At 33.0% G+C, this 22,478-nt stretch overlaps 5 protein-coding genes and 1 pseudogene across 5 annotated transcripts; all 6 read left to right on the forward strand.

The window, feature by feature from the left end:
• The first annotated feature begins 2,742 nt into the window (after positions 1-2,742).
• On the forward strand, positions 2,743-4,741 carry LOC107028452 (geraniol 8-hydroxylase-like). Its single transcript, XM_015229525.2, has 2 exons — positions 2,743-3,799; positions 3,902-4,741. The coding sequence occupies exons 1-2, from the start codon at positions 2,777-2,779 to the stop codon at positions 4,520-4,522; spliced, it is 1,644 nt and encodes a 547-aa protein (XP_015085011.2). The 5' UTR covers positions 2,743-2,776; the 3' UTR covers positions 4,523-4,741.
• On the forward strand, positions 4,601-7,402 carry LOC107027870 (annotated as a pseudogene).
• A 455-nt stretch (positions 7,403-7,857) lies between these two features.
• On the forward strand, positions 7,858-9,899 carry LOC107028216 (flavonoid 3'-monooxygenase-like). Its single transcript, XM_027919087.1, is given in 3 exon segments — positions 7,858-8,634; positions 8,636-8,810; positions 9,198-9,899. Coding segments are annotated over 3 exon segments (1,563 nt in total). The 5' UTR covers positions 7,858-7,867; the 3' UTR covers positions 9,819-9,899.
• A 3,024-nt stretch (positions 9,900-12,923) lies between these two features.
• LOC107028071 (flavonoid 3'-monooxygenase-like) lies at positions 12,924-15,126 on the forward strand. Its single transcript, XM_015229127.2, has 2 exons — positions 12,924-13,877; positions 14,331-15,126. The coding sequence occupies exons 1-2, from the start codon at positions 12,933-12,935 to the stop codon at positions 14,949-14,951; spliced, it is 1,566 nt and encodes a 521-aa protein (XP_015084613.1). The 5' UTR covers positions 12,924-12,932; the 3' UTR covers positions 14,952-15,126.
• Positions 15,127-16,036: 910 nt separating this feature from the next.
• Positions 16,037-18,034, forward strand: LOC107028205 (flavonoid 3'-monooxygenase-like). Its single transcript, XM_015229249.2, has 2 exons — positions 16,037-16,978; positions 17,350-18,034. Exons 1-2 carry the CDS (start codon positions 16,052-16,054, stop codon positions 17,968-17,970), a joined length of 1,548 nt encoding a protein of 515 aa, XP_015084735.1. The 5' UTR covers positions 16,037-16,051; the 3' UTR covers positions 17,971-18,034.
• Positions 18,035-19,867: 1,833 nt separating this feature from the next.
• Positions 19,868-22,038, forward strand: LOC107027204 (flavonoid 3'-monooxygenase-like). Its single transcript, XM_015228385.2, has 2 exons — positions 19,868-20,837; positions 21,228-22,038. Exons 1-2 carry the CDS (start codon positions 19,878-19,880, stop codon positions 21,846-21,848), a joined length of 1,581 nt encoding a protein of 526 aa, XP_015083871.1. The 5' UTR covers positions 19,868-19,877; the 3' UTR covers positions 21,849-22,038.
• Positions 22,039-22,478: the final 440 nt, after the last annotated feature.

The following is a 22,478-nucleotide window of genomic DNA, read 5'->3' on the forward strand; positions in this document are numbered from 1 at the left end:
TAGATACATATTTGTGTACTTACTATATGCAGGGTAATGAGAGATTATTAAGGATTAGTCATATAGATATATTCATATTATTAGATGCTATAATAATATTATTATTTTTTCATATTTCTTGCTTGATGGTCAATGTAATATTCGATTATTATGAATTTTATTTAATGAATAAAATATAAATTGATAAAACTAATATTTTAAATTCAACATTTTCTAATAATAATTTAACTTTATAATAATTGTATCTGCAACGTACGTTCAGGGAACTAAGTAGAAAAAAGTATACATAAAGGACAGATAAGTTAAATTATATACTTTTGTATTAGTTTAAAAAAATCCCTAATTGAAAAAAACAAATTGGAACCTATAGTTGAAGCAGCAGTAGGTTTTGGGAGGTATGTTCATATTGTGGTTTTGCTTACTTCCTTTTTATATTACTACTATATAGAAGAGCCATGAGAAGGACGATCAATGACATTTTAATAATATAATATTATTTAAAGACAAAATAATAATTGTGTAATTTATGATCAAAATGAAAAATCTAGAATAATTCATAAATGTCTTAATTTTTGTTTTGGACTCATAAGGATATTATTGTAATATTATTAAAATGAAGAGTTTCTATTAATGAATGTTAAACTTGTTTTTACATACTTTTGAAAGAAAATTTTGAACTAATTAAAATAAAATGTGTTTGAATATTTAATATTTTTCTATTTATTTTTATATTAATATATTTTTTTTTCTATTATATAGAAGAGTGAATGGAAGGACGTCCAGGAGCAAAAATGTAATTTATTCTAACAAAAATCTATTAGGAAAGATAATAAATAATTTTAGTAATCTCTTTCTTTATATAAAGTGAATAATGATTAAGGGTAAAAATGTAATTTCACACTAACAAAAGTCTACCTAGAATGATAACAAGAAAATTAAATAGTTGTAGAAACATCTTTAAGTTATTGTTACTACTTCACTATCTTTTCTTTTATGAGTTATTGTGATATTTATTTTGTTATTACTCTATTTTACTATTACTTTAGTTTAATTCTTAATATTTTTTCTATTAATTATGATTATCAAAAAATGCCTCCTTTTTACATAAAAATTTATCATGAATTAATTATTTTCATCTTTATTTTGGCTCTAATTAATATACTTGAAAATAAATAAGTGTGATAAAAATTAATAATATATATTAGATTAAAATTAAAGAAAAAGATGTTAAAAAGTAATTTTACAAATAAAAATGAATAGGATGATATACTTGTATTAAAGACGACTAAGAATTAAAATGTAATTTCATTCTAACAAATATCTATCAAGAATAAATAATTCTAGAAACATTTTTGTATATATGAAGTGAATGATGATCAAAGGTTAAAAAAATGTAACTTCATGCAAACAAAAATCTGCAAATAACAAAAAAATTAAAATGGTTCTAGAAACATCTTTAGTTGTTATTATTAGTATTACCTCATTTTTGGTCCATTTTTTATGAATTATTGTGATATTTATTCATTATATGAAAGTAAATAAATTATGACTACAATTAGCTCTTAATAATTCTATATCAAATATAATATTAGATGGAATCAATCAAAAATAAAACTAAAATTTATATGTATATTTAAATTTTGTGTATTAAAATATTTTTAAATTTTGTGATCTTAAATATGCGATATAAAAAAAATCAAAATTCAGAAGTTTTTTTGTTTTTGAGATGAAATAAAAAAATAAGTTCATATAAATTGAAAAGGAGGGATCATAATTAAAAATGAAATATATCTATGTTAGCTTTCATATTTCTTTTAAAAAATTCTTTTGGTTTCCTTCTATTAATTTGTGCATATACATGAAGTTTTAAAGATTTAAATATTTTAATATAAAAATATAATGATTTGAAAACTTTAATTCTTCGTTTTAATTTCTAATTTGTTGCATATTTAAAATTTAATTAAAAAAGAAGCTTAAAATATCAATATAACAATTCAAGATATTTTTAGAAAAACATAATTAAAAACCTTGATGAAATTTGGTTGATTCCTTTATTTTTATGTAAACAAAAGAAAATTGTATATATTGTTTGAAAATGAAGTAAGAACTAAAAAGTACTATGAATCATAGTAAAATGACAACTAAAAATATGTGAGGATCATATAAGAAATTTCATTGACTTTCCTAAAATCACTTGTATCATACAAAATGAAACAGATGGAATAACATATATTATTTAAAAATGACATAAAAGGTACATACATTAACAATTTAAAATATTTTGTAAAAAAACACATATAAAAAAATAGTTCATTTTTTCAATTTTCATTCATGTCATATAAATTGGAAGAAAATAATTATCATATGTTGGGCCGCGNATATATAGGGTGTTAAATTATTAATAGGATAAAATGATAAACTCAATATCAATTATTATTTTCTTAATTTATTTTTTATTTTTATTATTCTAAACTTTATTAAGAGTTTATTTTATATTTATTTATATTTCATTTGCTTATCATTCTCAGCTTTTACTTGACGTGATTTCGTGTAATTTTTGATATAATGTATGTTCTTATGCCATGTTTATTTCTAAAATTTAATATACTTTTTATTATTAGAGTTATGTATTCAAATAGTATATGTATAATTATACTATGACTGTGGGTGTAATTAGTAAGCACTAGTGGAGTTGGTGTCTTGACATTTTTTATTTGGAGGATCTTAAAGTATTGCAGGAACAATCTGGAGTGCCAGCAACACAAGAGTTATCTCTATGATGAATGATGTAACAGTATGTGGGGCATCCTCTTTGATTCTTTCCTTCAAAAGCTATTCCCATTTTCCATTTCCTACTTACTATCCACAAATAATGTCTCTCAAATTCATGTTTGATTCTTTCTCATGGCCCCTGCAAGATCTCAATATTGAGCAAAAGGGGTTGCTTTTCTCCTGTTTTTTAGCTTTACTTTGGTGTTTCATCAGCAACTCAAACAAGGGGCTGCCACCAGGGCCTAAACCTTTGCCCTTGATAGGTAATCTCCATTCTCTTGAACCTCAACTTCACACCTATTTTGCATCTCTTTCCCAAACTTATGGCCCCATTTGTAGAATCTGGCTTGGTAAAAAACTTGGGATTATCGTTACTTCCCCTGCCTTAGCTCGCGAGGTTCTTAAGGATAAAGATACCATTTTTGCTAACAGAGATGTCAGTGTTGCTGGTAGAGAAGTTACATATGGTGGAACTGACATAGTTTGGACTCCTTATGGACCTAAGTGGCGTATGTTGAGGAAGGTTTGTGTTCAAGAAATGCTTAGTGCTTCTACTTTAGATTCTCTTTACGCACTGAGGCGAAGGGAGCTTAGACAATCGATTAATTACTTTTATAATCAGACAGGATCGCCTGTGAATATTGGTGAACAGATGTTCTTGACTGCACTTAATGTGATTACAAACATGTTATGGGGTGGCACAGTGAAGGGTGAGGAAAGAGCTACTCTTGGGGCAGAGGTTAGGGATGTTGTGACTAAGATGAATGAGCTGTTAGTTACTCCAAATCTTTCCGATTTTTACCCGGGGTTGGCCTGGTTTGATTTGCAGGGTGTTAAAAAGAAGATGAAAGTGTTGGCAAAGAGATATGATAACATATTTGAGAGCATGATTGATCAAAGACAAAAAATGAATAGAAATGGGGTTGGCCAAGAAAGCAAGGACTTTTTGCAAGTTTTGCTGAAGTTGAAAGATGAAGCAGATCCCAAAATGCCTCTGACCATGACTGAACTCAAAGCCTTACTTACGGTATGTTTTATTAATTGTGCATTCAAATTTGCTACTTACACTATATTTTCATAAATAAAAAATCGTTGTGCATGATAATAACTTCACTAATACTATGGACAGGATATGGTTGTTGGTGGAACTGAAACTAGTGCCAACACAGTTGAGTTTGCCATGACTGAAATTATGAACAAACCAGACGTCTTGAGGAAATTACAACAAGAAGTGGACACAGTTGTGGGAAAAGATAACATAGTGGAAGAGTCTCATATTCAACACTTGCCGTATTTGTATGCAGTTATGAAAGAAGTCTTGCGTCTATATCCAGCGCTCCCACTCTTGGTGCCTCATTGTCCTAGTGAGACAGTCACTGTTGGAGGATATGCTGTTCCTAAAGGATCTAGTGTTTTCGTAAACGTATGGGCTATACATCGAGATCCTTCTATTTGGGAAAATCCAACTGAGTTCCATCCGGAAAGATTTATGGAGAATAAATGGGACTTCAGTGGAAATGATTTGACCTACTTCCCGTTTGGTTCTGGCAGAAGAATCTGTGTGGGGTTAGCCATGGCAGAGAGGATGTTCATGTATTCACTGGCTTCACTTATTCATTCTTTTGACTGGAAATTGCCTGAAGGAGAGACATTAGACTTTACAGAGAAGTTTGTGCTCGTTCTGAAGAAGAAAATGCCTCTGGTGGCTATACCTACTCCAAGATTATCCAATCCAACACTCTATGAGTAAGATAGAAATATGTCTGTAAAGAGTCGCTTCTGCATGGTGATTTTATCTTTTGTGTGATGAACTATGGAAATGTGATCAATGAAAGATGTTGCTCTATCCTGGCAATGGTCTTATGAGCAACTCAATGTTCCATGTGAAATGGCTAGTTTCCATGACTTCTTAAATATTGTATTCTGAATCGAATTTGAAATAATAGTACATGTATGACCTTATTGTAGAGATTATGCTTCTATCTTTTGTTTGATGAACTATATATGGAGATATAATACTTAAACCACAAGGGCAATTATTATTACTAAGCAAAACCTGGAGCAAGATGTGTGAAATTATTTCTAAAAGCTATGACATCCTGAAAAGGATTTTAAAGAGCATATTTGTGCTCAATATATACCTATTTAATACTATTTTCTTATTTGTCTTGTGAACAGGACAGATAAGGTATCAAAAAGTGAAGATTCATTTGTGTTACACAACAAGGGGCCATTGACTTCTTCATTAAATATAAATGTCGAAGTGGAGAATGGCTTCCCACCACATTGTTTCTGCCATTTCTCTCATTTTTCTCTTAGGCTGATATAACGTCACTAAAATTCTTCAAACCTTTGTTTGATTCTTTCCCATGGCCCTGGAAAGAACAGAATATTGAGAAAAATGGTGTATTTTTCTCCTATGTTCTTGGTATTTTAGCTTTATTATGGTTTCTTTGTTTTTACATCAACAAGTCAAAAAAGGGACAACCCCCATTGCCACCAGGGCCTAAAGCTTTGCCTTTGCTAGGTAATCTCCACTCTCTTGATCCCCAACTTCACACCTATTTTGCATCTCTTTCCCAAATTCATGGGCCCATTTGTAGACTCTGGCTTGGTAAAAAACTTGGGAATTATTATTACTTCACCTGCCTTAGCTTGCGAGGTGCTTAAGAGTCAAGATACCATTTTTGCTAACAGAGATGTACCTGCTGCTTGTAAAGAATCTTCATATGGTGGAAAGTACATAGTTTGGACTCCTTACGGACCGAAATGGCGTATGTTGAGGAAAGTTTGTGTTCGCGAAATGCTTATTGGTTCAACTTTAGATTCTGTTTATGCACTAAGGAAAAGGGAGCTTAGACAATCGATCAATTACTTTTATAATCAGGCGGGATCGCCTGTGAATATTGGTGAACAGATGTCCTTGACTGCGCTTAATGTGATTACAAGCATGTTATGGGGTGGGACAGTGAAGGGTGAGGAAAGCTCTAGACTTGGAGCAGCATGTTGTAGCTGATATGACTGAGCTGTTAGGTACTCCAAATATTTCCGATTTTTTATCCGGGCTTGGCCAGGTTCGATTTGCAGGGTGTAACAATGAAGATGAATGTATTGGAAAAGAGATTTGATAAGATATTTGAGAGCATGTTGATCAAAGACAGAAAATGGATAGAAATGCCGATCAGATGGGAACTGGTGTTGGCCAAGAAAGCAAGGACTTTTTGCAAGTTTTGCTGAAGTTAAAAGATGAATCGGATGCAAAAATACCTCTGACCATGATTGAAATCAAAGCCTTACTTATGGTATGTTTTATTCGTAAAGTTTTGTCGTTAGCTGAGCTGTTGTTACATTCTTCTTCTATGAAAATTCACATTCATTTGATATGGTGCTGGTTTCAAAGTTTGCATTTCACTTTAAATAGTCTAATTCCTTACCTATTACGAATAAAATAAAATGGTTTTTAGTGATGTTAGTCATAATAAGAGCATCAATGCAAATAAAAGTGAAAAATAAGATAGTAAATGTACTAAAGAATCATTATATCAGATGAGTAAAAAATATTAGATGAATCAGGTTTATATAAATTCATGTTCTGAACTGTTAGTTGCTACCTTTTTATTGGATTGCATTAAGGAAGACATAACTGTGAATTAAGGCACTGAACCTTGAACTGAAATCCAATATACAGTATTTGATAATAACTTCACAAATATTGCGGACAGGATATGGTGTGGAACTGACACAACCTCCAATGCGGTTGAGTTTGCCATGGCTGAAATTATGAACAAACCATACGTCCTGAGGAAGTTACAACAAGAACTAGAGGTAGTTGTGGGAAAAGATTATATTGTGGAAGAGTCTCATATTCAGCGATTACCATATCTTTATGCAGTTATGAAAGAAGCCTTGCGTTTACATCCAACTCTTCCACTCTTGGTGCCACATTGTCCTAGTGAGACGTGTACTGTGGGAGGATACACTGTTCCTAAAGGATCTCGTGTTTTCATAAATGCATGGGCTATACAGAGAGATCCTTTTATCTGGAAAAATCCAACAGAGTTCTGTCCAGAGAGATTTTTGGACAATAAATGGGATTATAATGGAAATGATTTCAACTACTTCCCATTTGGTTCTGGCCGGAGAATCTGCGCGGGGATAGTTATGGCAGAGAGGATTTTCATGTATTCACTGGCTTCACTCTTTCATTCTTTCGACTGGAAATTGCCCGAAGGAGAGACATTAGACCTTACAAAGAAGTTTGGGATTGTTCTGAAGAAAAAAGTACCTCTGGTGGTTATACCTACTCTAAGATTTTTCAATCCAACACTGTATGAGTAAGATAAATTTGTGTCTGTAGAGAATTGTGTTCTGTATGATGATTCTGTCTTTGTATGGTGAACTATGGAAATGGGATCCAGTTAGTACACATCAAGAATATAAAACATGTAATTCAAGTGTACCTGAATTAGCACATCAGAGATGAGTTTCCTGTTTGTAAGATAAAAAATATTTCCAGGTTTATGTTTTAAGTCATAGTCAGTTATTTACTATTATTTTGTGATTGATGAGCAACTCTTCAAGTGTTATTTACCTTCACGAAGTCAGGTTAACCAACAAAGTCACATTTCTTCTAGATCCATCCACCATCAAAATGTTCATTGACAACTTGTTTACCTCACAAATAACAAAATTTAATAAAATAATTAAAATGAGTGTTTTTTTTAAAAAAAAGGAAATTAGTTTAAAACAAAAAAATATTTCAAAATAATTTAATGAAAAGGTCCTTTAATTTTTTGGGTGACTTTCTAGATAATATATTAAAAATAGTTAAGTGACTTTGAGATATAAAAGAAAGTTAAGTGACTTTGTATGAAATAAGTATTAGTTGAATGACAATATAAAATTAGCAACTCTTAGCAGTCAAAGAAGGAATGCATTTTTTTGCTGAAAATTGAATGATGAACAAAATGCCAAACTTTGGTCCGTTACAATTAACATCACGAGTTTCAGCAGGTGACTCTGCTTCGTTTTGGTCTATTTATTTTCATTTCATTCTTTCAGAAAAATAAAAACAAAAAAAATCTTTTAGCTTGAGATGTCTCTCGAATTCTTCAAACCCCGTTTTGATTCTTTCCCATGGCCTCTTCAACAACTCAATGTTGAGCAAAAGGGTGTGTTTTTCTCCTATTTTCTTGTGTTTTTAGCTTTGCTTTGGTTTTTCATCAGAAACTCAAACAAGGGATTGCCACCAGGGCCTAAAGCTTTGCCCTTGATAGGTAATCTCCATTCTCTTGATCCTCAACTTCACACCTATTTTGCATCTCTGTCCCAAACTTATGGCCCCATTTGTAGAATCTGGCTTGGTAAAAAACTTGGGATTATTATTACTTCCCCTGCTTTAGCTCGCGAGGTTCTTAAGGATAAAGATACCATTTTTGCTAACAGAGATGTCCCTGCTGCTGGAAGCGAATTTTCATATGGTGGCAATAACATACTTTGGACTCCTTATGGACCTAAATGGCGCATGTTGAGGAAAATTTGTGTTCGCGATATGCTTAGTTCTTCTACTTTAGATTCGGTTTATGCACTAAGGAGAAGGGAGGTTAGACAATCGATCAATTACTTGTACAGTCAGAAGGGTTTACCAGTAAATGTTGGTGAACAGACGTTCTTGACTATTCTTAATGTGATTACAAGCATGTTATGGGGTGGTACAGTGAAGGGTGAGGAAAGAGCTAGCGTTGGAGCTGAGTTTAGGCATGTTGTGACTGGGATAGCTCAGTTGGTCAGTATTCCCAATCTTTCCGATTTTTACCCGGGCTTGGCTTGGTTTGATTTCCAGGGTGTTATAAAGAAGATGAAGGTGTTGGCAGAGATTTGATAAGATATTTGAGAGCATGATTGATCAAAGACAAAAATTGGACAGAAATGGTGTTGGCCAAGAAAGCAAAGACTTTTTGCAAGTTTTGCTCAAGTTGAAAGATGAAGCAGATCCCGAAATGCCTCTGACCATGACTGAAATCAAAGCCTTACTTATGGTATGTTTATCAATTGTGCATTCTACTAAATATTCATAACTGCATTATTATTGAGCAGCCAAGATTGCATTTGCCTTACACCATTCACACTGGCTTACACTGATCATGATGGCAGATCTTTTCTTTTTTTATATTAAAAGGATCAAATGCCATATAAGTTCATCTTAGGATTGTAAATGTATTGAGTAATAAATATTATATTAATACGTTCATGTCCTGAACTGTTAATTGCTACCCTGTTATGGATTGCATTAAAGAAAGAGTCGGCTTATTTAGGATCAGATTATATGTGAGACTTAACTGTGAATTAAGACGCTGAATCTTGAACTTAACTCCAATATACAGTTTGTTGTAACATGATAATAACTTCACAAGTACTATGGACAGGAAATGGTTCTCGGTGGAACTGACACTTCCGTCAACACAATTGAGTTTGCCATGGCTGAAATTATGCATAAACCGGATATCCTGAGGAAATTACAACAAGAAGTAGATACAGTTGTGGGAAAAGATAATATTGTGGAAGAGTCTCATATTCAGCAATTACCATATCTCAATGCAGTGATGAAAGAAGTGTTGCGCCTACATCCAGCTGCTCCACTACTGATACCACATTGTCCTAGTGAAACATGCACTGTGGGAGGTTACACTGTTCCTAAAGGATCTTGTATTTTCATAAATGTTTGGGCTATACAGAGAGATGCTTCTATCTGGAAAAATCCAACAGAGTTCCGTCCAGAGAGATTTTTGGGAAATAAATGGGATTATAGCGGAAAAGATTTGAACTATTTCCCATTTGGTTCTGGCAGAAGAATCTGTGCGGGGATAGGCATGGCAGAGAGGATGTTCATGTATTCACTGGCTTCACTCATTCATTCTTTTGATTGGAAATTGCCGGAAGGAGTGACATCAGACGTTACAGAGACGTTTGGTCTTAATTTGAGGAAAAAAATTCCTCTGGTGGCTATACCTACTCCAAGATTGTCCAATCCAACACTGTATGAGTAAGATAAAAATGTATCTGTTGAGAGTCGTGTTCCATATGATGATTCTGTCTTTTGTATGATGAATTATGGAAATTAATTTGAACTTTCTATGCAGTAAAAGGAACCATTATAATATTTTCTCTTCTCTCTTAGTGAAAGTTCTCTTAAGGAAGAATTCAGGTTTCCTCATGGCTAGAGATGAGGTTCATGTTTTTTTCTTTCCTTAAACCTTAACTGAACACATCAAACTCTCGAAATTAAGCATTTTCTTTCTAAATATAATATTTGGACTTCTCAAAAAGCTCAATATCCAACGAGATACTTTATTTTTGTCTCTCCGAATAAAAGAAAAAAACACTACGGGAACAGTCCGCATATTGGTATATCATATATGTGAATCTTTTTACTACGGGCTCTGTTCCAGCTAAATGAAATGATTAATAGTCACACAGATGTCTAAAATTTGGTTTTATACCACAAGTTTCAAAGTCTTCTCTTTTTTCCTGAACTTCGTGTCATAAATTGAGACGGAGGGAGTGAAAGTCACTTTCTTTGGATGTGAATTGATTTGTCCCTTCTAACTTGCAACAGTTCTATGTAAGCAAATAACCTTTCTTTTACTTTGTTCAAAGTTCAAATCTATTTTTTTAGTTACTACTGCATTATTGCTGAGAAGAGGAGATTGCATTTGCCTGTTCTTTATCTTCTAGACTTTTTAGAAATGCCGCATTGTGTGTGTCAGATCTTGTAAAATAGTACGAAGACTCTCGAGCATGAGTTTTTCTGGGCTAAAATGGCCCTTATGGTATGTTATGTCACTTTCGATGTGATATTGGTTGTTCCCTTCTGTTGGGAAATGCGGATAATATAATCTATTAAATTTCCTACCATTTAAATTCATTAAAAAAAGTTTTTTTTTCCGTCTCTCTCTATTAACCTTCGGATACATCTCTCTAGCTCTCCCCATATCGCGCTTAAATCCCCCCAAAATCACGCCTATAACTTAACAATGTATCATCGATTCTTTCCAACTTAACATTTTTGAATTACAACCGTTTTATTCTTGAACTTATCATCAATTTCAAATTCTAAAAAAAGTAAAAAAATTTATTCATCATCTATTTTTGCTTTTTATATATCAGAATTTTGCATCAAAATAGTTTCAATTTAGCAATACATGTGGGTTCACTACCATCATTTAGAATTGTCTTACTCAATTAGTTCTTCAATGGAACATCTTGTTCCTCGTGAGTTTGATTCGAATAATGATGATTTTGCTGAAAATAGATTCAAACACCAGAATGATCCTTTAATGATGAAGAAATTGTGGGCAGAAACTTTTTGAAAATTCAACGTTCAAATTTCTAATGTATCTGGTCGATATTGTGTATTTACTTTGTGTCATATTTATTGATCAATAAACAGAACAAAAAATATGTTATTGAGTTATTGCTATTGGTTTATTAGGTTGGCGGGTTTTAGATAGTTTTTTTCAAAAAAAAAATTATTAGGTTATCGATTTGGTATCGGTTTCTAGTATTAGATAAATTGATAACCCATTAAGACGATAGTAATTTACTACTATACCCTTTATAAATATCAAATATTAATAACTTAACAGAACTAGACACTATATCAGTACTCTACACTACGATCTATACACTTCACACTTCACACTTCACAGTACTTCTACTTCACATAAAAAAAAATCATATTATGTTTTGGTTGTAACATGTAATTGTAGCCTCCAAAGTGTATCTACTCTTATTGATGTAATTTTTCATTATATTTCTTGTTTCACTATATCAAAGCATTAACATCTGATTTGTTAGTCTCACTGTATCGCGCCAAATTGTTAGAGAAGTAAGAAAATCATATATTTATTTTATTAGCATTTTCTTATTAGGTAAATCGAAAACTGAATCGTTAATGACCAAAAATCGATAGATAGAAAATCGAAGAATATCTTATTGATTTGTTATTGGTTCAACATATTTAAAAACAAAACACTGATAAATCGAACCAATAATACATAAAATCAAACTGAACTAACTGATGCACACCCCTATATCAGATACATTATAATTTTATTTGTGTACAATGTATATAGTACAAATGTTATGGTTGATATGTCTAACCTCAATTATTTCAAACCAAAATTAGTATAAATCATGTTTATAGTTATATATCTGGTACATAACCATGACAACTTTCATTATATTTTAATACCCGATTCATACACCTATTGCTATTTATCTGAAAAAGGCTACCAACTTTCATTCTGATTCTAGTTATTTTGTTATGTATATGAATACTTTACATTTTAATGTATCTGGAGACAGTTCTACGATGCATCTATCTGATGTCTATTTTTTTTCCAACTCATCAATTTATAATTCAGCTGGGATTTCAGATTCATAAAAGAAATATTGTTTCCAACAACGATTTCGTCGCTTTTTTATTGTTCGTAATTTACTTTAAACATCATACTCCAAAATGTCTTAATGTTCATGATGTATCTTCTTCCAAATTACCAAATTTTGAAGCAGAGTTAAAAGGATTTTGAAAGATTTGCTTGAACTAGTTTGAATTTTAAATATGTTACGCATTACGAGGAATCTAAGTTCTACAATCGACTCAATTAGAATAATAATAATCCGTTAATTTTGAATATTAAGATCAATTAGAGCTTTTATCACTTTTCTTGAAATTTGAAATTTTATTCTATTTTATTCTCAAATTTCACATATATTTCCATTTCTATCTTTAATCCTTAATTTCATCTCTACAGAAATAAGGTAAAATTATGTTTTATTGGTGTTAAATATTTAGTTTTTCTTCTTAAAGAAGATGAACGGTATCTGATTGGGTATTTGAGGCCATGACTGTCAAAGACTTCAAATTTTGCTGGCGATAAATCCAAAGAAAGAAACGATTTTTCGCTGAAAATTGAATGATAAACAAAATACCAAACAAATTTTGCTTTTCACGTTTCTTGTAATACCAACAAAGTTACTTTTTCCGTTTCAGTTAACATCACGAGATTCAGGAGGTGACTCTGCTTCATTTTGGTCTATTTATATTCATCTCATTCTTTAAGCAAAATCAAAATCTTTTAGAGGTGCAAAAGCTTCAGATGTCTCTCAAATTCTTCAAACCCCTATTTGATTCTTCCCCATGGCTCCTTCAACAACTCAATGTTGAGGAAAATGCTGTGTTTTTCTCCTGTTTTCTTGGTTTTTCAGCTTTACTTTGGTATTTCATCAGAAACTCAAACAAGGGATTGCCACCAGGGCCTAAACCTTTGCCCTTGATAGGTAATCTTCATTCTCTTGAACCTCAACTTCATACCTATTTTGCATCTCTTTCCCAAACTTATGGTCCTATTTGTAGACTCTGGCTTGGTAAAAAAGTTGGGATTGTTATTACTTCGCCTGCTCTAGCTCGCGAGGTTCTTAAGGATAAAGATACCATTTTTGCTAACAGAGATGTCCCTGCTGCTGGAAGAGAATTTTCATACGGTGTGAATGACTTACTTTGGACTCCTTATGGACCGAAATGGCGAATGTTGAGGAAGGTTTGTGTTCGTGATATGCTTAGTTGTTCTACATTAGATTCTGTTTATGCACTAAGGAAAAGGGAGCTTAGACAATCGATCAAATACTTGTATAGTCAGAAGGGTTTACCGGTGAATGTTGGTGAACAGATGTTCTTGACTGTGCTTAATGTGATTACAAGCATGTTATGGGGTGGCACAGTGAAGGGTGAGGAAAGAGCTAGTGTTGGAGCGGAGTTTAGGCATGTTGTGACTGAGATAGCTCAGTTGATCAGTATTCCCAATCTTTCCGATTTTTACCCAGGCATGGCTTGGTTTGATTTCCAGGGTGTTGTAAAGAAGATGAAGGTGGTTCTTAAGAGATTCGATAAGATATTTGAGAGCATGATTGATCAAAGACAAAAATTGGACAGAAATGGTTTTGGCCAAGAAAGCAAAGACTTTCTGCAAGTTTTGCTGAAGTTGAAAGATGAAGCAGATGCCAAAATGCCACTGACTATGACTGAAATCAAAGCCTTACTTATGGTATGTTTATCAGTTGTGCATTCTACTAGATTTGTTTTATCCATACGAACCAAAAAGAAATCTTCCTCTCCCCAGTTATCACTGCATTATTATTGAGTAGCAAATATTTCATTTGTCATCAACCATTCATACCTTATCTATATGGATTAATTATTAGCTTACACAGTTACACTAATCATGATGGCAGATCTGTTTTTTTTTTAATATTAAAGGGATCAAAATTCATTGTGTCATATGGGAAATAAATTTCAGAAGAATCAGATTAATAAATTCATGTCCTGAGCTGTTGGTTGCATTCTTCTGCTAGGAAAATTCATTTTCATTACATGTTGTGCTGGTTACATAAGTTTGCATTTTACTGTGAATTAAAACTGTGATCCTGAAATCAAATATACAGTTATACAATTAAAAAACTGCTATACATGATAATAACTTCACAAATACTATGGACAGGATATGGTTACTGGTGGAGCTAGCTCAACGTCCAATGCGATTGAGTTTGCCATGGCTGAAATTATGAACAGACCAGACGTCTTGAGGAAATTACAAGAAGAAGTAGATGCAGTTGTGGGAAAAGATAATATTGTGGAAGAGTCTCATCTTAAGCAATTACCATATCTTTATGCAGTTATGAAAGAAGCCTTGCGCATACATCCAACTGCTCCACTATTGGTGCCTCATTGTCCAAGTGAAACATGCACTGTGGGAGGATACACTATTCCTAAAGGATCTTGTGTTTTCATAAATGTATGGGCTATACACAGAGATCCTTCTATCTGGAAAAATCCAACTGAGTTCCGTCCAGAGAGATTTTTGGACAATAAATGGGATTTTAGTGGAAATGATTTCAACTATTTCCCGTTTGGTTCTGGCAGAAGAATCTGTGTAGGGCTAGACATGGCAGAGAGGATGTTCATGTATTCACTGGCTTCACTCATTCATTCTTTCGACTGGAAATTGCCTGAAGGAGAGACATTGGAAGTTACAGAGAAGTTCGGTATTATTATGAAGAAGAAAATGCCTCTGGTGGCTATACCGACTCCAAGATTGTCCAATCCATCACTCTATGAGTAAGATAAAAATGTGTCTGTAGAGAGTCGCATTTTGTATGATTATAATTATTATTATTTTTATTTTATAAATAGAGCATTCTTGCTCAGTGTATGATGATTATGTCTTTTGTATGATGAACTGTGAAAATGGGATCCATTTTAAACTGATTCAAAGGTTTCTATACAGTTTGTGCCCATCAGAGATGAAATTCCTGAGGATAACATAATCTATTAAATTCCCTACCATTTAAATTAATTACAAAAATTTCCTTTTTCCGTCTCTCTTTATTAACCTGCAGATACATCTCTCTAACACTCCCGACACCACGCTTAACTCCCCCAAAATCACACCGATAACTTAACAATGTATCAACAATTTCTTCCAAGTCAGCATTTTTGAGTTAAGACCATGTTATTAACTTTTACCATCAATTTCAACTTCTAGGTAGAAGAATTTCTTCATAATCTTTTTTGCTTTTAATATATCAGAATTTTGAATCAAAATAGTTTCAATTTATTAAATAATTTATAACATTTAAATGTAATGTAGAAGTAAAATTGTAATCTAAAGGATAAAATATGTAAAACAATTCAAATATATTAATTGTGTAATGAAAAATCATTATGACTAATAATTAGAAAATTCATGGTAATTATGATTATGAAAAATCATTATTATTACTACGTGGAAGATGTAAAGGTTGTTGATTTTTTCTTGCTAATAATAGTTTACAATTTAATAATAAGTATTGAATTGTAAGTCTGGCTGAAAATAAGAGTATTAATTAACATAATACGAACCGTCAAAATTCATTGAATGTCAAAATAAATATTAAATGAAAAAAAAAATATTTTAAATAATTTCAAGAAAAAATAAATTAATAGTTAAATTTTTTTTTCGTAATTCAACTTTTGACTTATACTACATGTAAGATGTAAAGATTGTTAGTTTTTTCTTGCTAATAATAAGTGTTGTTGCATTGTAAGTCTAGCTGGAAGTAGTAGTATTAAGTAAAGAATGGTCAAAATTCATTAAATTAAAAAAAGGTCTGTTTATATTCAGCTCATTCTTTCTGCAAAGTCAAAAAAAAAGAAAAAATTTTAGGGGTGCAAAAGCTTCAGATGTCTCTCGAATTCTTCAAGCCCCTTCAAGAACTCAATGTTGAGCAAAAGGGTGTGTTTTTCTCCTGTTTTCTTGGTTTTTTAGCTTTACTTTGGTGTTTCATCAGAAACTCAAACAAGGGATTGCCACCAGGGCCTAAAGCTTTGCCCTTGATAGGTAATCTCCATTCTCTTGATGTTTCTTCAGAAACTCACATCTATTTTGCATCTCTATCACAAACTTATGGCCCCATTTGTAGACTCTGGCTTGGTCTAAAAGTTGGGATTATTATTACTTCCTCTGATTTAGCTCGCGAGGTTCTTAAGGATAAAGATACCATTTTTGCAAATAGGGAAGTGTCTGCTGCTGGAAGAGAATTTTCATATGGTGTAAATGACTTAATTTGGAGTCCTTATGGACTGAAATGGCGAATGTTGAGGAAGGTTTGTGTTCGTGATATGCTTAGTTCTTCTAATATAGATTCTGTTTATGCACTAAGGAGAAGGGAGCTTAGACAATCGATCAATTACTTGTATAGTCAGAGGGGTTTACCAGTGAATGTTGGTGAACAGATGTTCTTGACTGTGCTTAATGTGATGACAAGCATGTTATGGGGAGGCACAATGAAGGGTGAGGAAAGAGCTACTCTTGGAGCTGAGTTTAGGCATGTTGTGACTGAGATAGCTGAGTTGATCAGTATTCCCAATCTTTCTGATTTTTACCCGGGCTTGGCCTGGTTTGATTTCCAGGGTGTTATAAAGAAGATTAAGGTGTTGCTAAAGAGATTTGACAAGATATTTGAAAGCATGATTGATCAAAGACAAAAATTAGACAGAAATGGTGTTGGCCAAGAAAGCAAAGACTTTTTGCAAGTTTTGCTGAAGTTGAAAGATGAAACAGATGCCAAAATGCCTCTGACCATGACTGAAATCAAAGCCTTACTTATGGTATGTTTATCATATGTGCATTCTACTAAATTTGCTTTAAACAGTTCATCTCCTTACTTGTTAGGCAGTTAACGGATGAAAGGTTATAGTGATATCAGTCAAAATGAGAGGATCAAATGCTAATACAGTTAAAATTAGGATCATAAATGTATTGAATAATTATTAGATTCATATATTCATGTTCCGAACTGTTAGTTGCTACCATGTTATTGGACTGACTTAAGGAAAGAATCGGCAAATTTAGCATCATCAGATAATATGTGAAGACTTAACTGTGAATTAAGACTGTGCCTTGATCTGAACTCCAATATACAGTTCTACAAATAAAAACTTGTTGTACATGATAATAAATTCACAAATACTATGGACAGGATTTGGTTGTCGGTGGAACTGACACAACCTCCAACGCGGTTGAGTTTGCCATGGCTGAAATTTTGAACAAACCAGATGTCCTGAGGAAATTACAACAAGAAGTAGATACAGTTGTGGGAAAAGATAACATAGTGGAAGAGTCTCATATTCAACAGTTACCATATCTCTATGCAGTGATGAAAGAAGCCATGCGCATACATCCAGCCCTCCCACTCTTGGCTCCTCATTGTCCTAGTGAGACAATCACTGTTGGTGGATACACTGTTCCTAAAGGGTCTCGTGTTTTCGTAAATGTATGGGCTATACACAGAGATCCTTCTATGTGGAAAAATCCAACAGAGTTCAGTCCAGAGAGATTTTTGAATAATAAATGGAATTATAGTGGAAATGATTTCAACTATTTCCCATTTGGTTCTGGCAGAAGAATGTGTGCGGGGATAGCCATGGCAGAGAGGATGTTCATGTATTCACTGGCTTCACTCATTCATTCTTTCGATTGGAAATTGCCCGAAGGAGAGACGTTAGACCTTAAAGAGAAGTTTTGTATTGCTTTGAAGAAGAAAATCCCTCTGGTGGCTATACCTACTCCAAGATTGTCCAATCCAACACAGTATGAGTAAGATAAAAATGTATCACTGTTATGTGCTATTGTCTTTCAAAGACAAATATTTTGAACATTGAATAATTCTCCCAAATTTCCTATTATAGATAATGAGTGATATTTTCTTTTAATTATGACCGAAACAATCAAGTATCTTTCGGAAGCTAGCAAATCAAACTCGGAAGAGAAGATAAATAAGAAATAGTTCAAAACAGATAAATATTTAACGTGATTCGGTCAACAAGTGCAATATCATGTTTGATGTTAAAAGCACTGTGAATCACTTCAATAATCAAACCATCTTCCTGCAAAACATGGCTTCAGAACCTCTAAAACGAGCTATGTCTTGCAGCTCTCCTATTAATGAACATCAAATACTCCTATATGTTAGTATGTTTGATAGATTATAATAGTTATAATGTAATAACTCTAAATATTTGTGAAATGATAGTTTAATTTCTTTTCATAGGTATGAGATATGAGGAATTTATGTAGCATATTTTCAAAGATATAACATTTAGGAATAGCAGATATTTAGAGGTGTAAAAATCAGAATTCTTTCTCCACTTTGAAGCATTCATTCATCAAACCTGACAAAGTAACAGAGCCTAGTGCTTTAATTCTTAGTCCTAACATTTAGGGCTCTGGGTCTTGGTTAAATGTCATGACCCAATATAGGGTGGAGTTTTTTTTGTTTTTGGGTCTATTCTAAATTTTCCTTATCTCAAAATTCACAACACAACTAGTAACAACTACAAATTAAGACATAATATTCATCAATGGATCTAATTGTTACGTAATAATACTCATTTTATCTCCAAATACGAAAAAAAAAGTTCCAAACTAGTTACTTGACTAAAATATGAAGTAGTCAATAATAGTGAACTCCTCATAAAGGAGTTATATATTCATATCGGTAGATCCCTACTCGAGAAATATCGATAACGGTATGCTAGTTCTATCTTCCCACTGTCAAGAACTTTATCGGTAATTTATAACTAAAAGGTGCATCAGGTCTAAAGAACCCGTCGTTAGCTACGTGATTCATCAAGGTATACTCCCATTTATATTTTTCTTTGTAATTAGTAGAAACATTTCAAACTGGTACAAGACATTCAAGTTCTTATCAAAATCATGGGATATAACACTTTAATGAAAACATATGTCAAAATACTATTTCTCGAGTAAATGTTAAACTCTTTTGATAGCAGTAATCATATCTCAAAGTATCAATAATTATATCTTATAAAAATGAGTTCATCCCAAATAACTATTTTGGTATCATATCAAGTAAAAGACTTGTCTCATATGCAAGTTCAAAACATTTCGGTAAATCATTTACTTCATAAACCATGTATAAATCATGAAATTTATAAAACACAAATAATGATAAGATTACTATTCACATTACTCGTGTTAAAATAACAAAAAGAAAGGGCTTCATTCCCTCTACGCTATCAGAAAAGAAAAAAAAAATTAGCTTCTGCTTTGATTTCCGGGGAATGAAAGAAGGAGAAAAATTTTGAAAGCTTTAATTCTTACTGATAATTTTTTATATATATGATGTTTAAAATATTGAGTTTTTCTTAGTCAAAGAAGATGAAGGGTATATGATTGGATATTTTAGGCCATGAATATGCAAAATTTCAAATTTTGCTGACGATGAATCCAGAGAAAGAAACGATTTTTTGCTGAAAATTGAATGATGAACAAAATGCCAAACAAACTTTGCTCCTTTTCACGTTTCATATACTACCAAACAAAATTTTGCTTCTTTCACGTTTCTTATACTACCAAACAAAGTACTTTCTCCGTTTCAATTAACATCACGAGATTCAGGGGGTGACTCTGCTTCATTTTGGTCTATTTATATTCATCTCATTCTTTAAGCAAAATCAGAATCTTTTAGAGGTGCAAAAGCTTCAGATGTCTCTCAAATTCTTCAAACCCCTTTTTGAATCTTTCCCATGGCTCCTTCAACAACTCAATGTTGAGCAAAAGGGTGTGTTTTTCTCCTGTTTTCTTGGTTTTTTAGCTTTACTTTGGTTTCTTTGGTGTTTCATCAGTAACTCAAACAAGGGATTGCCACCAGGCCCTAAACCTTTGCCCTTGATAGGTAATCTCTATTCTCTTGATCCCACCTATTTTGCATCTCTTTCCCAAACTTATGGCCCAATTTGTAGACTCTGGCTTGGTAAAAAAGTTGGAATTATTATTACTTCACCTACCTTAGCTCGTGAGGTTCTTAAGGATAAAGACACCATTTTTGCTAACAGAGATGTCCCTGCTGCTGCAAAAGAATTATCATATGGTGGCAATAGCATACTTTGGACTCCTTATGGACCGAAATGGAGAATGTTGAGGAAGGTTTGCGTTCGCAATATGCTTAGTTATTCTACTTTAGATTCTGTTTATGCACTAAGGCGAAGGGAGCTTAGACAATCGATCAATTACTTCTACAGTCAGAAGGGTTTACCAGTAAATGTTGGTGAGCAGATGTTCTTGAGTTCACTTAATGTGATTACAAGCATGTTATGGGGTGGCACAGTGAAGGGTGAGGAAAGAGCTACTCTTGGAGCTGAGTTTAGGCATATTGTCACTGAAATGGCTGCGCTGGTCAGTATTCCCAATTATTCCGATTTTTACCCGGGCTTGGCCTGGTTTGATTTCCAAGGTGTTGCAAAAAAGATGAAGGTGTTGGCAAGGAGATTTGATAAGATGTTTGAGAGCATGATTGATCAAAGACAAAAATTGCATAGAAATGCTGAGATGGGATATGGTGTTGGCCAAGAAAGCAAAGACTTTTTGCAAGTTTTGCTGAAGTTGAAAGATGAAGCAGATCCCAAAATACCTCTGACCATGACTGAAATCAAAGCCTTACTTATGGTATGTTTATCAGCTGTGTATTCTACTAAATTTGCTTTAAATAGTACATCTCCTTACCTGTTAGGTAGTTAACGGATGAAAAATTGGCTTATAGTGATGTTAGTCATAATAAGAGGATCAACGCTTATACAAGTTAAAATTAGGATTGTAAATGTATTGAAGAATTATTGTGTAATAAATATTAGATTCATATATTCATGTCCTGAAGTTGTTAGTTGCTACCATGGTATTGGACTGCATTAAAGAAAGAGTCGGCAAATTTAGCATCAGATTATATGTGAAGACTTAACTGTGAATTAAGATGGTGAACCTTAGTCTAAACTCTAATATACAGTTTTACAGTTAAAAAATTGGTGTACATGATAATAACTTCACAAGTACTATGGACAGGAAATGGTTCTCGGTGGAACTGCCACTACCGCCAACACAGTTGAGTTTGCCATGGCTGAAATTATGCACAAACCGAATATCCTGAGGAAATTACAACAAGAAGTAGATACAGTTGTGGGAAAAGATAATATTGTAGAAGAGTCTCATATTCAGCAATTACCATATCTCTATGCAGTGATGAAAGAAGTATTGCGCATGCATCCAGCTACTCCACTATTGGTGCCACATTGTCCAAGTGAAACATGCACTGTGGGAGGATACACTGTTCCTAAAGGATCTCGTGTTTTCATAAATGTATGGGCTATACAAAGAGATCCTTCTATCTGGAGAAATCCAACAGAGTTCCGTCCAGAGAGATTTTTGGACAATAAATGGGATTTTAGTGGAAATGATTTCAACTATTTCCCATTTGGTTCTGGCAGAAGAATCTGTGTGGGGATAGGCATGGCAGAGAGGATGTTCATGTATTCACTGGCTTCGCTCATTCATTCTTTTGATTGGAAATTGCCTGAAGGAGAGACATCAGACCTTACAGAGATGTTTGATATTACTTTGAGGAAGAAAATTCCTCTGGTGACTATACCTACTCCAAGATTGTCCAATCCAACACTGTATGAGTAAGATAAAGATATATCTGTTGAGAGTCGTCTTCTGTATGATGATTCTGTATTATGTCGAATCTGTGCATTTTCTTTACTATGTAAGAAATGTCACTTTCTTCTCTCTCTTGTTCAATGTTTAAACCAACTTTGGTCACTACTATAGTATTGCTGAGGTCTGAGGAGATGAAATTGCGTTAGTTTGTTTTAAACAATGATTGCGGGTATTACTGGCCTGTTCTTAATTAATAGGAGTAAAATAATAAACTTACTATGTCAATTATTATTTTCTTAATTTGTGAGCTAAGTAAAAAATAGGCAAGTAAATTGGGACATATCCCATAGGGAATAGGAGAATTGGAAGAGTCGCATTGAGCAATTAAATGTACGGAAAAGGGTCAAAATTACCTCTGAACTATGTAAAATAAACCACTTATACCTTCGTTACATTTTTGTGATAAAAAAGGCCCCTGCCGTTATTCTAATAGACCATAAACACCCTCAAAAGTTAACAATCTAATTTTTTTATTGATGTGAAAAGCCACGTGAGACTAATCCCTCCTCCACAAGCGTTGCCAACTATATTCACTACTTAAAAAAAAATTAAACTTTTAGCAGCGACAAAAGTCACCATAAAAGACCATAACATCGC

The sequence above is a fragment of the Solanum pennellii genome, chromosome 8 (assembly GCF_001406875.1).
Source record: "Solanum pennellii chromosome 8, SPENNV200".
Lineage (NCBI taxonomy): Eukaryota > Viridiplantae > Streptophyta > Magnoliopsida > Solanales > Solanaceae > Solanum > Solanum pennellii.

Bases quoted from the DNA above. Each gene is read 5' to 3' on its own strand.
- LOC107028452 (XM_015229525.2), top strand. From the start codon at position 2,777: ATGATGAATGATGTAACAGTATGTGGGGCATCCTCTTTGATTCTTTCC. The intron at 3,800-3,901 runs GTATGTTTTATT...TACTATGGACAG, and splicing joins AACTCAAAGCCTTACTTACG to GATATGGTTGTTGGTGGAAC.
- LOC107028071 (XM_015229127.2), top strand. From the start codon at position 12,933: ATGTCTCTCAAATTCTTCAAACCCCTATTTGATTCTTCCCCATGGCTC. The intron at 13,878-14,330 runs GTATGTTTATCA...TACTATGGACAG, and splicing joins AAATCAAAGCCTTACTTATG to GATATGGTTACTGGTGGAGC.
- LOC107028205 (XM_015229249.2), top strand. From the start codon at position 16,052: ATGTCTCTCGAATTCTTCAAGCCCCTTCAAGAACTCAATGTTGAGCAA. The intron at 16,979-17,349 runs GTATGTTTATCA...TACTATGGACAG, and splicing joins AAATCAAAGCCTTACTTATG to GATTTGGTTGTCGGTGGAAC.
- LOC107027204 (XM_015228385.2), top strand. From the start codon at position 19,878: ATGTCTCTCAAATTCTTCAAACCCCTTTTTGAATCTTTCCCATGGCTC. The intron at 20,838-21,227 runs GTATGTTTATCA...TACTATGGACAG, and splicing joins AAATCAAAGCCTTACTTATG to GAAATGGTTCTCGGTGGAAC.